Raw genomic sequence first — 17,844 nt, 5'->3', positions numbered from 1 at the left:
ATAAACTGGTATTCATGCTCATAAGTCTATTAATTGCCACTTTAGGAATGTTTCTTTCAGCACTTGTCTCTTGGCCCGCTTCGTCTTAAGAGAGGTGATGCTCGACTCAAAGTGAAGTCCCTTTGCTTTTTATTAAAATTTTTTGTAATTAATGATGTAAGCACATACATACGCAATATTCCTCATCGACCAGCCACTGAGCACACTGACCAGCCACATTAGCATAATGGTGTTTTTACATGCACGAGGTGAAGCTGAGTGCTAGTATTTTGGCTTGAGACCATGCCTGAATGCTATATTGTCTGTAGTGCACAAGTGCTTTTACTGGTTTATGCATGAATCCAGAGTTGTAATTGCAAGAAAGTACATGATTAATACAGTGGAACCTCCCTTATTGGCACCTCTATTATCTGGGAACCTCCTCTGTCTGCACAGCCCAAATTGGTCAAGTGAATTGTAGTCTATTGACCATTATGAAGTTTGAGTCAGATGAAAGCACAGGAAGAGAGCCTAAAAGTTACTGTTGACCTGTTTGGTGACTTGTTTATTCTATTAATAATAACTACCACTTGGTTGCTAGGTGATAATACATTTTTACAGCCCAGGGAGTGACTGTAGTGACTTTCCCTCTGCCAACAAAACTGTATAGCACTAACTGATAGCAACAACAACATCGTAATGCTTTAGCACACATCAGCTTGTATTTCTTATTTACGGACATTTCTGAAATACGGATAGTAGTACGTACGTATGTGCCAGACTGCCCAAGGTTCCAGTGTACAGTTTGGAATGCCACAATGATAGTGAGAAAACTAGTACATACGTACTTATGACTAGCAGAAGCAATCAGTGCTGAGTTATCAAACAATCTGAAATTCAGAATTTGTTGGGACTGCGAGAGGATGATGAGGACAACAACTCAAGAGGGCAAGGTATTGGAATGAGTGATGGACAGTATGCACAACTTCATTCATGCATTTGGCCTGAGGTGTAACCAGCAATGCAGCAAGGTTAAAGCCGTCAATAACAGCCATAGAATCTAAGGAATTCACTGGACTTGAAGTGTACAATGGGGGACAATTTAGTGAACAATTTAAGACTGAATCACATGATTATTGTACTGGAATTACAAACATTTTATTAATAGCTGTTTGCGGATGCACAGTGTAATTGTGGTCATTCTAGTGTCTCCGTTGGTTGCATCCTGTTTACACAAAATGTGCATTATTGCCATGCAAAGGAAATAGAGCACACTTAACTTAGATGGTATATTACATTAAAAAATCTATAATCCCTTCTACTTGCACGTATATTGCATTCAAAGGTACGCATATGTACTGAATGTAAAGTCCATTATCAACATATGCAAATGCATTATATTCAATCCACAAACCTTTTGTAATAGGTTCCAAATGTTATAATCTTTGAAGGTTGTTTGTAATTGTACGGGCGACCTTGACAGACTAAGCAAACATCTGATAGCTGCCAGCCGTAAAGATATCATCGATTCTATATTTTTATTAAGAGCATCACTGATACAGTCAAACACTGCTTCTTTGTCAATAGTCTATAAAAATCACAATGCTAAATGTAACACTAACAAACAGTATAGACTACAACACAACATACAGTAGCATGCCAAACTGTGGCATTTCATAAGCACTTGTTTTATTACAAAACATACAATTCTTATAAGAAAACTACAGAAGTACGTATAAACTTGTGGTCTTATGTTTATGAATGCTCAAACTGTCCATGTAGTATGAAGCTTCCACCATTGCTAAATGGCTGCTCAATTGTACTATTGTGTCATATGGACAAGTTATGCACTTATTTATACACAAATGAAACTTGTAGAGCAATACAATCGGTTATTGGGTAGCTACATCAGTAAAACAGGGGTAACATATTGGCTAAGTCTAAAACATGGGAATTATGTAGCAGTCAGCACAGCTCTACTATACAAATATACTGTACATGATAAAGTTTACTAACATTCATCACTTGTACTCGTACTACTTCATTTTTGTCACAAACTGATCGCAGCACCAGAAGAGTTGCCTGTAGAAATAAAACACCACACACAACATACAAAACCACAAGTCTTAGAAGAATATGGCCTGCACAATACAGTGTGATAGTTCCTTTAAAACTACCATATTTACTTGGTTAAGTACAGCAGTGTTTATTAACTTAGCTCAAAATATCGATGCGGGATGGGCGGTATTGCTTCTTTGAAGAACGGTACGGTATTAGGAAAAATACCTCGGTATCGCTAAATACCTTTCGTATTGGGCACTTTTAAAAACCTGGGTAAGCTGCGATTTACTCTTATACCCAAATTGTGCTAGTAGTGAAAGTAATCTTTTAAAGGAACAAATGAAATGACAATTGTACTACAAAGTAAGGTTTGAATATATATCTCAAAAGGTAAATTATTGTGTTTGTCTTGTCCACAGCATAAACACATGGGCTTGACTTCATGTGTAGCCACCACTAAACAACCAAAAATTTAATTAATACATTAAATTTGGTATTCGGTATTTTTAGAAAGCTACGACGGTATCTGAAAAATACCTTTTTAACTACTAATACCTAAATACCTCCCAACCCTAGCGGTGACTATTCATACTTGACTACTACAACGTGTTACTAAGCAACGATGGTAACTTTAATTCATATCAATTGTGACACCACTCAAAGTGTGGCTGCTGTTCAAGGTGCAGCATTTGGCCAAGTGAATATATCAAAACACACTGAAGCTATATGCATGCATACATATAGTTGTTCAGTAAGTAAATATAAACCCTAGTTTTCTTTGTAATGTTTAATCCATAGTTTGAATGGATAGCTGACAGAGGTTTTTTGTTTTCTGAATTAATCCTGCTTGTCCTGTTATAATACCAGTCAAAGTTTAACTCAACAAACAGTTTATGCTTGTGTTACTGTACAAACTTCAATCCTGGCAATTCATGGGGTGTTTCCCTCAAACGCACATCATACTGTACACGTAGCTCCATACCTCACAACTCCGAGGGTACAATTTGAGAACCCTCTCATCAACAACATCATCTTCATCTTCATCCTGCTCCATCATATTCTCATCAGTTACAGAGTAATGAGGGGGTTTGTCCCTTAGTCCCTTCACTAACAGGTTGATCAGCTTGTTGGACCGAGCCACTAAACACTGTAAGGCTTCACACTCTTCTATTAAATACGCTACAGGAGAATAGTATAATTATTAGTGACAAGGTGTTATGGGTTTATATGACTCAATGTCAGCAGGAAAAGTGTATGCAACCTGTAGCAGCAAAACATCCCTCCCCCCTAAAAGCTGTATGTAACTATGTCAACAAAGGGGTCATTCTATACGAATTCATGAAACGGATGTTCTCACAAACATTTAGGATACACTCGTCAACATTTCGGTATGACAGAGTTACTGTACATTCATATATGCACAGTTAGGCCCCAATACCAGTTAACAGAACCCTTGAATATCACATGATAGAAGTGATTGTTGTATTAGAGTACATAAAAGTGTATGCTTTCACTTTTAAACAAACGCACGTTTATCTGAACACTTTTATCACTAAATCATCACACAAGGGCTCATATTAGCACCGTAAATAGCACTATAGCATGATTCTACATATTCAACTCACCTAAACAGAAAATTGCGTTCACTTTGTTAGCACTCAGCTCTGCTTGTTTACATATCCTCACTAGAGTAGTGACCACTTTAGATTTGATGACATCATAATAATCTTGTAATAGTTCAACTCTGAATAGACATGTCAAGCTAGTATGAAGAAAACGTAATATGCATTCTGTACAGTATAATAATGTGAGTAAATTTAATATTCAAACACTGTAGAGAGTTAATCATCTAAATGGCAATCAACTGAATAGTTACTAGTATATTAATTTAAAAGTTCAATGCCAAAGTAGGGATTTCCCACCGAGCTATGCTGTAATAGCTACCATCATTCATCTCTTGTTTCACTACTTTTTATCGCTTGTATCCCTACTTCATTTTTACAATTTATAATTTTTAATATACTAGTTTGTTTAGTTTTTTTTTGTTTGTTAAAGCATACAGTTAGCTATAAACGTGTGACTTTTCTATTAGGGTGACTGCTGTATTAGAGTATCTCGAGTCAGCCTACAAAGGTGTGTGCTTGCCTTAAAGGGGTGTAGTCACTGTGGTCTCGATCAATAGATCAACAATGGGCATAGAATAAAGAATGATCGTGATCTTGTCACCTACAGGTATCTAGTACCTCCATACAGTAGTGTAGTCTGACCTATCGTGAAGATACAGGTATCTAGTAGGTCTACTGTATCTCCGTACAGTAGCATAGTCTAAGCATCTTAAAGAATTTTGTGGCATCTATTATGCTGTTCAAAGAAAGCGTTGTTATGTAAAATTAACGCCTCGGTATGGTTTCATCGCATACAGAAGACGGAAAAACAGTTTGATTGAAGATAAAAGGAAAAACAAGGGGCAGAGGGGACACACTCGTCGGAACTCCAAAAGGCACATCCCACTGGTGAGTTTGTTATTGTGGCATAAAATTGTGGCCGTGCGCTGCTTCGTTTGGCCTCTAGGCTTGTGACAGTGGTCAGTGAGTGAGTGAGATGTGAGACGAAATTTTGAGTTTTGGCAATTTTTTTGAAATTCTATATCTGGCCGTCTGTAAGTGTTTTCTTGTTTTTAACGCTACACTTGATGTTAGATGGACAAATATTATTCCGCAGAGGTGATTTTCGTTGTGTAAGATGTTTCTAGGCTGGTTTTTGAAAGGTAGAATTTTTGGTGGTGCACATCATTTCATGCGATCCCTACTTAAATAGTACTACCATCCTGTTTGATATTATATCCCAACATCAGTGTGAGTTAAGAGTACTTTGGAAATGAGAAAGCGTATGCTCTATAACTGAACACAGTTCTGAAAACAAAATAGGTGACCTTTATTTGTTTGATCGAATTATGCACTTGTGTGATTGTACAGTACAGCATACAAAAAAGGTAACAAAGAAATTGCAAGGATTATGAAGTCTGTTAGGTCGTCAACAGATTTTGTAAGGTTTGCAATTGGAAAGGATCGCAAAAAGTTTATTGTGCTTTGGTGGGATTCATGAAGCCACATATATAAAACCTCTAATAAGAAACAGGATCAATTAGCGGTCATTTATGGAGGCTGTTTGTCTGTTGCAGTTATTCACAACACATTTGGGAGCAAAGTACATACAACCTTATATCAACAGCTTAAATGATTTACAGACTGTAAATACAACACAACGGGCTTAGTAATTAGGTGTACAATGTTTGTAAGTCTATGTGTCCAACTTGCAAAACCTTGCACCTAACAAACGTGTGTGTACCAATGTGACCGCTTTGTTACTTTTTGTGCAGTGCACCATACATAAGTGTTTTGATTACACTTTTCAAAGAGATTGGGAAAACCCTCAACCCACATTAGAGATAATCTATCCTCAGGACTCACCAGTTGGCACAAGCCAGTAAAGTATCATCATCACATTGCGATGAAATGATGGCAGTTAGTAAGTGAATTACTGGTTGATTCTTTACACAACCTACACAACAAAGCAACAGCTAAATCATACGCTAACACAAGGAATATATAGATTGCTTAGGGGCAGGGATAATATACGCATTTTTATTGTGTAGCTAATATTTGTGAGCACTCAAACATGAATAGTACCTATCTATGATTACTTCAACCCTACTAACAAGTTTACAACGTCCCAGTAAGACATAAGAGTTATTGGCATAGTTTTATACATGTAATTTAACAGGGACCCCTCTTTGATACCCCCTCGGAGTACATGATTGTTTAATTAGAGAGTTTGGTGAACAAGGTACTGTATACTTTCACAATTCACTTGTGACAGGCTATAGTGATCCACACTCTGTTCACAGAATTGTCATACATGTACTCTATCTACTACTCAAGCTCATTGCATGCCACTTGTCTTCAGAGTAACTTGTGTTCATGGCAATTGTAATCCACATCATATACAATCTGAAACCAATCTATATACACTGCTTCCTCAAATATCCGACCCCCTTGGTACCAAGACATGTTTAGATAATCGATAATCAAAGCCCGTTCATTAAATTACTCTAATAGAATGCACACCTTAAACAAAATACTCTAATAGAACAGTCATTTCTACCGTTGAGATAACAAGTGTTTGGATAATCGAAGTTCAGACAATCGAGAGAGCATTGTACTCTTTTGTACAGTTAAACTCATTTATAATCAAAGTTCCGAGATACAAAATGCAATAACCTAAAGATGGACTTGGGTTTCATACATAAAGTACACATGACTGTCATTGGTATAATGGTGTTTGTATAACTATACTAAAGATCCACCATATTGTAACACATACACCATGTACAATTACAGCATACCTTCTAGCAGAGAAGTAGCTGTTGATTTGTTCTTGAATATTATCTTGACTAGACAATTAAGACTAACACACACAACCTACAAGATGAGAACACATTGATTAGCAATCTTAACAACCTGTTCTTACCAGGAATTCACATTAAAATACATGTTCACACTTGTGCCACATGTGTGTGTATTTCATAGGAGCCAAAATATTTAAGGTTACGGGATAGTGAGCGACTGTTGAGCAAAACTTATAATATGTAATTAAGGCAGGCTTGGTGTTGGTGTATTGTTTATCAGCTGGTAACGGGCTTAAATTTTTAGGAGAGTAATAGCAGGCTGACTGGATAGTTACAAGGTACAAGAAAACACATGTAACAGTAGAAGATAACATAAACAACACACTTAGCAACCGGCGCACCTGTAAGTACATGCATGGTTTTGCTCACTAATGGCAATATTTTCTTGAACCAAAAATCAGGACTGTCAATATTTTTTTATGAACAAACTACTTGTAAGGTTTGAAGAACATCACTTGTGAGGGACTGACAAGAGGATTTGTGAATGACGTGTCTAATCTACAATATGGTCTAAAACAAGACACTGTGGTCCCAAATTTTAAATCAAGACTCATGGTAGTGAGGCGCGCGGCCAAGAAACTACGAAGCGCACGCCCAATTATAAGATTAATATTACAAGAACTAGAAAGTTTTTTTTTTTTTTTACAAACTGCTCTATAGGACCCAGACAAGAAGCAAACTATTGTTAGCAAGCTATCATGATTCTTCATTGGTTTGATTTTTGGTTCATAGTTTTCACTAATGGTATGGGGGGAAAACTCATGTTTCCATGACAACATTTAAATTCGATGTCAATTAATGAGAAGTTAAGGATGCATAAATATTTGATAATAATGAATTAAGAGAAATCAAAACCCTAAATCATGAAAAATTATTTATTGTGTACATGTGGGTTTACGGTATCCCATAACTAAGTGTAAAGCTACAGTACACTAATGGGACCAAAAAGTGGCCTCAAAAATGAGGTGGTATTGTAGTAGAGAGGTGGTTGCTGTGTGACATTACAATTTAAGACCTTAATTACTACCACATATTGTACTTTACGTGGGAGAATCAAAGCGATGCCGCGCATCGTATTGTCCATACAGTGCTAATCAACTGCATAACTGTACTGTATGAGTCATACAGTACAGTTATGCAGCTAATTGGGCAAATACAGTACAGTTATGCGGAGAATTTATTTGTGGAATGTTACGTAAACAACACACCGTAAATCGCTAAAACTAGCAGCCAAACTCCCTAATCCTACGAGATTGTTCTACGGCTAGGAATAGATTGTATAAACACTTACTGATTGTCTGATCACGAAGCTTGTAAATACAACTCCACTAAGACAGCACGATTGATCACGTGCGTGACCTTGTAAATTGCTAAAACTAGCCAAACTAATACAATTAGTTCGTTTTACGACTAGAAATAGATTATATCAACACTTACTGATATCCTTATCACCGAAAATCACAGTAGTTTGAGTACTAGAGAAAATCGCTCCAAGCCAGACACGATCAGGAAGTACAATGTAACACTTAAAGCACCGCCTTGCTTGTGTGTATGAAAAATACAGTAATCGGGGGTGTTTCAAGGCAAATACAGCACTCGGCTTCGCCTCATGCTGTATTAGCCTCTCAACACACACCCTCATACTGTATTTTCCGTACACACGTACGGCGGTGCTTAAACTCTTAACTTAAAGTATAGGAGATGAATACAGTAGTACAAACACTTGTGTGCATAAGGAAAAATACTTATCAAATTGACTTTACTAGCCAGTGCATATACAACAATTTAGTTGTGTAGCCCATCTAAATGTATTCTACACTGTAATTCTTGCTCACCTGCTCAGAAGATGAGCTCATCATTCGAAGCAGAGCAGGAATGATTCCCTGTGAGTTGAGCAGACACTGCTGAGTGGCATCCTAACAGTACAGATGAACAGTGCATTAACCAGTCATACTGTGAAAAACCTGCATATTGACAAATATACAGAAAACCATGCAAACTCTGCATTTTAAACCCAAATGGGTACTTCACCTCAAGTGCAAATACATTCCTGAGTAGATCAAAACATTGAAGTGTAAAATTAAGCTATGCGTAATTCTATGGAGCACTGGAGTCGCACATTTAGAATATATAAATGTGCTTCACCTCGTGTTTCTCTGTTGCAAACCTGTGAAGATTTTTCAAACTGTAAATTGATCATATAAGCACTCTCACCACATTAACAGTGTGTCTGGTGTGCACTAAAGGCCAAGGCCTAAATAGATACAGGATTTGTGGAAATTGGGCTCAAATTATTTGTAGGTCTGAGAGCTACTACTAGGCACACAGAAATATCTTCCTGATTATGGTAAACCTTATTTTGTTACCTAAACTCTCTAATTTCAATTGAGGGCTGGCTATGAGCATGGCTGGTTCCCTGAAATTGATTTGTGTATGTTATTTTCACTGATCAAAAGGGAAGGCTTCCAGTTAAAGGTGGGCATATCGTGCTCATATATATACAAAAAGCCCCTTAAGGCTGTTGTGTACCTTGCATACACTAGTGATGATACTGGCTGCACAACAAGCACAATAAGAAGATTCCCACAAAAGGTTAATCAGTTGCTGAGAAATTGCTGGATTCTGTAATGGAAGAAAACATACCTACTACAAAACTCAAGCATGAAGTTTTCCACATGGGGTCTACCGACATCAAAACATAGGGTTCTATGAAATTTAGTAACTCGAAAGGCCCTGAGTTGTGGTACGCAAGCGAAGCAAGCTAAGGGTGCTACTACAGTTCTAAATTCTGTGGAACCCTGTGTTTCGATGTCTAACTTATTTAGGCCACAGCTCATTGTTGTACCTTCACAGCCACTTGTGACATGAGAAATGTAACATTGAGTAGCATCATTGATAATTTACTATATAGTACATAATATCTACGGTAACATTAACAAGCCCATTACACCTTCCTGTAATTAGTACCGGTAGGCATGATACCTGCTGTCCAGTTGAACGCCCATGCACTGCCAATGTTACAGTTTTGCATCGCCCCAGAGATGGGGATCTATTGAGACATAAACAAGGGATCTACAGGATGTAAAGTACAATATTATTAATTTACAGTATACTAATCTTTATTGACCTACTGCACCATACTGTAGTTCAAATGATGATGGCTGGATATCAGCTTTTCCTGTGCAATTTCTACAAAGCTTGAACTTGGGTGGCCCATGACTGGGTGACAGGGCTAACTATCTTTAATAGCAACTATGGTCCAACTTCGAATACAAATACTCTGCAGCCACCCAATCGAAATAAGCTGTATGCACTGCATCGTACGAGACTGGTGATAATTAATGTCTAGAAGCCACAAACTTACAGTATAGACCCTTTTAAGGTAAGCTGCCATAGCAACATCTGCCATTTTGAAACCGTGATAGCATAGGGGAGAGCGTACGTTTAACCTGGTTAACCTTTGCTGTGGAATGCAGAAGAAGAAGCTCTACTTCCTCGGTATTGTTTTACGCTTATAGAAAGCAATGCTACCAGGGTTGCAAAACGGGTTGTACTCCAAGATGGTGGATGTTGCTATGGCAGCAGCTCACCTGAAAAGGGTCTATAGAACCTTAGAGAAAAAACTGTCAGACTTATTTGGACACGCAGTGGTTCCTAGTACGTAGATTGGATAACCAAAGGTACGTGCCAATACATTGAGTACAAATGTTCACCAACTCGTAAACAGACACAGTACATAGTTAACAAGGTGGTGCTAACCTGAAACAACACATCACTTGGTACATCATCATATTGATAGATGATCCTCAATGTACGCAATGTGGCTATTACTATGTTAGCATCCACATGAGTTAAACCTGACAAACACCACACTTAATGTTCAGTATTACAAAAGAACACTTCTATAACATGCTCTAATCTGGTCATATTTACTGGCCATATACAACAAGTTGTAGGCACAGTGACACTCCATTGCAAATATATAACCAACTAGCCAGCCAAGTTGGCTAGTTATAGACCAGTGACCAAAGTACACAATGAGCTGGGTTACTAAGTGACTCCCCACTGCAATCCACACATAACAAATGACACATTTGGAAAAACTTCCAATAAAAAGTTGATGTTGTGCTACTTCTAAAAACCAGGCTAGCTAACTCATCCAACTACATGTATGTATTATGTTGTGCAATAAATAATGCATAATTAATTTATTGTAATTCTTGAATTTCGTAATTCATAAATTTTTTGTAATTCTTCAATTACATTGTTATGCACTGTTAAGGAAGCACTTGTTAAACAAACCGCTTTCAGCAACATATTACGCGCAGAAGTATCTTCTAAACTGTTTTATAGTTTGACTAGTGTTTTTACCTACAAATTCTCTCGACAAAGCCTCTTCATTTTTGTTCGCGTAGGTTGGGGATATGCCCCCTTTCCAACCGAAGGGATAGGCTATTCCTGGTAGTCTACGAGGCCTGCACTTTTGTTTCTCAATTGTTAAACGTCTGTAAAACTCGAAGGGAAGGTAATTCACAAAGTCTGAGGAATGTCACCACACGCGTATTTCATACTGCCAAAAAGAAACCACCTCAGAACAAGTTTACCAGTTAATACGTACTTCATTTTGCTTTTACTTCTTACACGTAAAAATTGCTTTTATCATTTAATGATTTTGCTCACGTGGGTGTGTACGGACAAACATAGATAGGTAGATAGGTACACACATACACACACACTTTTACGAAAACAATTTCAGCAAACCAGGCGTGCACCCACAGCTGGCCTTTGGCCGGCTGTGGGCACGTGCCTAGTTTAAAAATAATAAACTGATTTTACATAGAATGCATCATCCTTATAGCTACCAGCATGTCTCACTAACCGTTAAGAAGTGGAGACAATGCTGCCTTGATAACTAAACTGGATATTTCTGTTGAGGTCCCTAAATCAAACAAAACAAACAGGTACAGTGTACTTAGCTGGAAAGCTTTAGCCAAAATGAGAAATAAAACACATGCAGTGATAGAACAAACCATGTGCAAAGCTGCCAAGTGTGGTGATACACTCTGTTAACAGTATATTATCAGTGAATTGTTGATCAGTGAGGATGTGGGACAGTTGACTGATTACTCCCAACTTAGCATAATGCTGTTTCTTCCTCTGGTTACCAATAATGGCATGTTTTAGTTTCCTAAATGTGTGGAAATGTTGCAAGTAAGGATCATACAAATAGTTTAGTACATACGTACGTACGTACGTACATTTAAAAAAACAACTCTTGAGCAGCAGAGGAAGTTGGACACGCTTTAAGTGCCATAAAATTATTGCCCTTAATTGCATGGTGTTTCATGTAACGTAGTTGCAATACAAATAAACAAACAATGGGGCAGACTCAATATTCCAATCACTCTTTATGTAAGCTTTAAGGAAATATAATGCATAAGTGCTTAAGGTTTTGGGTAAAAATACCAGACCACTTTTTTTGCACGTATAACTTAATCATATGCATACCAATCATGTACAGTATTCATAAACAGAAGTGACAATGTCTCACCGTTTTACAGTTTACTCCATTCCATAAAAGAAACTTCTGTATAAATTTTATAGCAACGCCTAAAGCTTAAGCGTGTCCACGAAACCTCCTCTGTTTCAGTATACTATGGATGCTTAAATGGTAAAACCTAACAGTTCAATTGATCTGGTAGGTCTGCCTAATAGCTTTAATTGTACAGTACATTTGATACAATTAACAACAGCTGAGATATTTAGTTGTTACCTGACAGCATTTAGTCTTGTTGAGGTATCTGAACACCTCAAGGATTCAACCAGTGATCCATCCTCCTAAACATAACAACTAACATGAAACGTAACTCTTTCATGTACATGGTACTAACACATACACAGCAGCTTTCAGATCATAGAACGAGCAAATTACACCTTTGTCCTCTAGTCCGTCCCACAAACAAAAGAAAAAAAAGTAATCTGGGTACAAGACTGCTTGCCCTCATGCAATTTTTCTGAAATTACAAAATTAAGCTACAAAATTGACTACATAAACGTGAGATAATCTGTACTTCTTTCTGACAATCATAACAGTGATGTTATCTACTTACATGGTGGTATAGTGATTCTGGCTTAGTGACACTTTTTGTGAAGCTTAGGCTAAAAGTACTGCACATAGCTATGGGTTAGTCAGTGTTGATGGATATCATTTTATTGCTCTACTCATGGAGTTGTACATAGTCACTAGTTCGTTTGTACTATATGTCTGCATTGTATGATAATGACAGTCCTCCCAATCAGAATGTTTTGAGATTGTTGCTGTTGTCTCAAAATCTTACTATTCCTATGGCTGAACTAACATGTGTTTAATATATCTGGCAAGCTTATACAGTGATACAGTTACCAGGTATAGTGTGCATAAAGAACATATCAAGAAGTTTGTGGACATTTGCTACACTATATTCGTGGCAAAATGCCAAGCTAGAACGGGCATGTCTAATACATTTCAATTGAAAAACCATTAAAAATTAAATTAATTATCATGCACCACCTACTTTGAATCTGTTTAGTAACTTTGCAAACTTGATACGTGTAGAGCTACTCTCTGTGAGCACAATAATGCCAAAAGAAGTTCAATTTGGCACGTCAAAACAGCCTAAACCCACTGGGTGTAGCAAATTTCCCCATCCATTTTGTATTGGGCGTTTCGGGGGCATGTAATAATAGGCGTAATAACCCACAACACGTAAAATACCTCAGATTCCGAACCAGATTTGGAAACAGCAGTGAACAGCAATTAAAATGAGCTACAGCAAAGGGAAATTTAAGCTTGTCATTTTAAGATTAAAAATCACACTTTTTCTATGGTGAATTGAATGGCGAAGGAACGTTCTGAGCTATGCATTTTGATGTCTTGACAGCCATTAACCTTCACTACATGAAACAAAAGTGAATTAGTTCTGCAGGTTAGTTTGTGAAAATTACGGTGTTCCAGGATTAAGCAAAACAATGTCCGTGCCATGTAGCAAACTTTTTCATGTGACCAGTTGAATGATCAAAATCACCACATATTCTTGTTGGAAGGACACATGAGTACAGTAACACTACAGCATACATATACCACCTACCGAAAATCATAGATTTTAATACTCCAGACTAATAAATCATGTATATAAATCTGCTACATCATCAAATGAATGAATAATCAAACCACAGAATACTATTATTAGGTCACTCCAATTGGTATACCGGTTTCTGGTCCCCACCCGCATCAAAATATCAAAATCTCTAGATTAGTTATTATTGCTGTTACTATGGTTTTGCTGCTTCTCATGCATGCGCACACTCTACTTAATTTCTACCCAACTTATTGGCATGTTGCATTGCTTTCTGGTAAGTGTTATTGTTGCTAATTTTAATCTAGTGATTTTAACAAAGACTGGATTGTACAAAAGGACACACCTGTAAACGTACTCCCCACAAACACATAAAAACGATACATTACAAAAGCAACGATGACATCAAATAAAGGTATCGCAAGAACAAAAATAACACGATACAAAAACAAAACAAAGTCAAAAAAGAAAACGACGAAGGGCTAATGCACCTATCAATGTCAAGCCCCACCTACCCCAAGTCGGGCAGAGGTGGGGATTGTTGGGGATTTGCAAATGTGAGAATGCAAATTCCCCACCCCTGGGGACAACTTTGAGTTACGAATCCCCTACTAATTATCCCGGGAATCACAACAGTATGGAAAAGTACGGATATTCGTGTTGCAAATGCCCCTACCCTGGGGATGAGCTTGGGTGACAAATCCCCTACAAATCCCCACCTGCTGCCCGACCTGGGGTAGGTGGGGCGTGACATTGATAGGTGCATAAACGGAATAAGGATGACTTTTCATCTTTAAGATGGTATAAGGTATAGCGTTCCACAAAAATGGGTTGTTAACAAAGAACGAATAGCGAAAAGAATTGATATAAGTGCGACAGGCCGAATAGATACGGGATGAGATCTTGTAGAAGTATGGGGCAGCTCAAAATGGATCGATCAATACATTGTGCAATGTATAAAGTACTGCAATTATAAGCAAAGGAGTAGTATAGATGGACAATAAAACACACTCACTTCGTTATAAGAGGACATCCTTAGGCTTTCAAACAACGAGAAACACAGTTTTAGTTGGCACTATTTAGAACTAACTCACGTGAGACAGATATGAATGAAAAGTTACGCAAGCTTATGTAGGCGTGTCGTAAGATGTGTCAAGGAGCTTTAAAATGTCTTCACCTTTGTTCCTCGATGCTCTGTGTATTGCTTTTGAACAAAGTTTTGGCGGTGGAGGGTAAGATGGATCCGGTAACTGACCCAACAGATAGTACAACGCTACTGATGATACTAATAAACCCACCACAGTCAACCATCAACTCTCGTCGTTATTCGTTCTTTGTTAACACTGTCTTTCTGTGGAATTCTGATCCAAATCCAAAATCCTTCCGGCATTCATTATACCATTATGTGTGTGTTAATTGATGTTTTTGTATTGTTGTGCAGTTTTGTAATTATTTGTTTGTTGTATATTTTTGTAGTTGTAGTGTTCTTTTTTGTGGCTGACAACCTTGTACAGGCTTTGCCTTTTGTGTATGCCTTCCTTTGTGGTAAATTTGATAATAATAATAATAATAATCACAGTAGATCAAACTGGACTGGATGAGGAAACAGTGGCAGTGACCCCTGTTTGGATCAGTGGTACGGAATGACCTGTGTGCAGGATCAGTCCGTTTACTACGTATCCGGAATATATCTGCCTGGTCACAATTTACTATCTCTGCCCAATACAATAGCTGAAATGAAGCACCTCCGTAATCTGACAATTAGTTCTAACAAAATAGTCTATTATCCTAATGAGATGTTTTCAATGCAGACACTAGAACACTTCGGCATTAGTTACATGTATGGGGGGCTCACTAGTATACCAATGGCGGATCCAAGATGGGGCATTTGGGGTAAATGCCCCCCCTCCCTTCAAGAAATTGCATACAAGATCGAGATACTCTAATAGAGCAGTCGATTACTCTAATAAAGCAGTCAAAATGTTCATGAGGCAGTGTAACTTACCTATGAAGCTATAAATAGGATTTTATTTTACATAACAATTTACAGAATTGTTATGCCTCAGACAGCTTATTTACAAGGAAATTTTCCGACAACTTGGAACACTCCAAAGCTGGAAAATTTAGTTCTCAATCACAATTATTTGACTGGTCCACTTTCAGATGATATTGGAAAGTGTGCTAGTCCAAAACAGTTGATCTTCCCTGACAATAAAATATCTGGTAATTTTCCAGAAAACTATGGGAATCTCCATCAGTTGGTTAGTCTAAATCTACTATAGACTGCATACAGAGATGGTGATACTCTTTGCCCTCCAATACCTAGTTCATGGAGAAGTTTGTTCTCACTGCAGACTGTTTTTCTGTGTGCTACTGGACCAATTCCTGACTTCATTGGTGAGTACTGGCAGCAACTGCAAGTATTAAGAATAGTACGTAATTCTCATGAAAGTGGAAATCAAATACCTCCCTCACTGTGTAAGCTTACTCAACTTCAATACCTAGACCTTGCTTATATTTAACTGGTGTCATCCCAGAATGTATTTTTTTCAGTGACTAGTACTAGTCTTGTATAGCTTGAACTTTCTACTAACAATTTCACTGGGCCGATCCTGGAAACAATTGGAAACTTGCACAATGTTAAAGTCCTCTCACTTGGTTACAATCATTTAACCAGACTGCCTCCCAGCATAGGTAAACTAGCTAATATCACTACCCTTATATTAGTTTTTAATTCACTAATTGGAGAAATACCTTCAGAATTTGACAAGTTAAGAAATAATGTCAATCATGTACAGTTATCGGACCTATGGCGCAACATGTTATCATCAGTTGGGAATGGACTGGAATACTTCTTCAGATATGTCAATACTGCCATTAAATATAATGACAATCCATTTGAGTGTCCTCTCCCATTGTATATAGAAGGAGACTGTTCACTGTGCAACAGTGAGACAAAACGTAATAGTTGTGAGGAGTGTGTTAGTGCTGGTTGTGGTTGGTGTTCTTATGGTCCCAATTGTGTGAATGGTACATATCAAGGTCCAGTGAATACTTATAGTTGTCCTGAAGGACACTGGAACTTTAAAACTTGTTGAAAAAATGCATGCTGATTTCCTGAATATTCATGTACAGTATTCATTTTGTTATGTCATAGTGTAATCCCAGACTTGTAGCAGGGAGGATTTGGGGACATGAAGAACGGTCTTCTTGAAAAAATCAGTTAAAAGGTCCAAAACATCAGTATTAAAGTTCAAATTTTCAGTAGCAAAAGCCTATTTATCTACAGTTTACTAAATAACTCAAATTTGTCACAATATCAAGCTAAATTAAACACTCTAAGTCATTTATTCAGTGTTTGTAAGGCAATATAGAGATACTCTAATAGAGCAGTCAATCACTCTAATAGAACAGTCACTTTTATAAGTAAGTAACCAGGGGCGGATCCAGGAGCTGGCAAGGGGAGGGGCACAAACAGGCCAAGTTGTTCAGTGCTGCATTTCTGAAGTAGAAAATAATCACCTCTTAGTAGTGTCTCACAGTTGATTTTTGCCAGTTTGGCCTTTTTGGATGGTTGTGAAGTCATAAAAGCTGTTCAAAAGGCTCTGAATGTCTTCAAACCAACAACACGTTAATTATTTTTAGAGGCGCTTAGTACACACGAAGGTGCTGGATGGCAATTTCACTGTTAGTTTGACTTTGGTACCCTTTAGTTTCAGGTGAATTTGTATTAAATATAGTAAAATGTGCATATTTTCATGTGTTGATTAACTGATCTTGGCTTGACGCAAAGTTTAGTAGCTAGCTATTTTAATCAGAAGCATGGCTGGCTCCTCCACAAGGTGGAGGGGGGCATTTGCCCCAAATGCCCCATGCTGGATCCGCCACTGGTAACTACTTCATTAATTGCAACAGCATAGTGTAATAATCTAAAATAAACTCTCAGAACCTCTAAAGTATGAAAATATTCCTGGAGGCAAGCCCATTGATAACATCCATCTGTTTTAAATTTTTGCTTCAACTGGATGCTCTCAGTAAATTTCATTGTCAGTGTTGTCCCTTATGCTCTTTGGCCTGCTCCACTGCTCCTGCTGAGAGAGCATGCATTCAGGCATCGGTAAAAAATAAATTGGTTTTCTCATCCATATTCACTTATTCACTTTGACATTTAGACACAGATGATCGTTATGCATACTTTTGCCAGACATCATCCATGTCTAG

The 17,844-nt window shown here is 37.6% G+C and overlaps 1 protein-coding gene across 3 annotated transcripts in view; it reads right to left on the bottom strand.

Moving 5' to 3' along the window:
* LOC136240369 (armadillo repeat-containing protein 8-like) overlaps window positions 1-14,728 on the bottom strand; it is a 43,286-nt gene extending 28,558 nt beyond the window's left edge. The window contains exons 1-14 of one of the 3 annotated variants that reach the window (XM_066031324.1): window positions 14,639-14,728; window positions 12,282-12,346; window positions 11,539-11,696; window positions 11,388-11,447; window positions 10,268-10,365; window positions 9,491-9,580; window positions 9,038-9,130; window positions 8,344-8,424; window positions 6,446-6,521; window positions 5,511-5,601; window positions 3,666-3,802; window positions 3,023-3,219; window positions 1,996-2,061; window positions 1,394-1,567 (exon numbers count right to left, since the gene is read on the bottom strand). In XM_066031324.1, the coding sequence (XP_065887396.1) occupies window positions 1,394-1,567; window positions 1,996-2,061; window positions 3,023-3,219; window positions 3,666-3,802; window positions 5,511-5,601; window positions 6,446-6,521; window positions 8,344-8,424; window positions 9,038-9,130; window positions 9,491-9,580; window positions 10,268-10,365; window positions 11,388-11,447; window positions 11,539-11,696; window positions 12,282-12,346; window positions 14,639-14,656 (1,404 nt within the window). In that variant the 5' untranslated portion in view covers window positions 14,657-14,728. Of the gene's footprint in view, window positions 1-1,393; window positions 1,568-1,995; window positions 2,062-3,022; window positions 3,220-3,665; window positions 3,803-5,510; window positions 5,602-6,445; window positions 6,522-8,343; window positions 8,425-9,037; window positions 9,131-9,490; window positions 9,581-10,267; window positions 10,366-11,387; window positions 11,448-11,538; window positions 11,697-12,281; window positions 12,347-14,638 lie in introns of those variants that run through there. The other 2 variants (XM_066031325.1, XM_066031326.1) reach the window with 2 other exon arrangements.
* Window positions 14,729-17,844: the final 3,116 nt, after the last annotated feature.

This window comes from Dysidea avara, chromosome 12 (genome assembly GCF_963678975.1).
Source record: "Dysidea avara chromosome 12, odDysAvar1.4, whole genome shotgun sequence".
In the NCBI taxonomy this organism is placed as follows: domain Eukaryota; kingdom Metazoa; phylum Porifera; class Demospongiae; order Dictyoceratida; family Dysideidae; genus Dysidea; species Dysidea avara.
The sequence above is the reverse complement of the archived record's forward strand: the minus strand, read 5'-3'. Positions and strand labels throughout refer to the sequence as shown.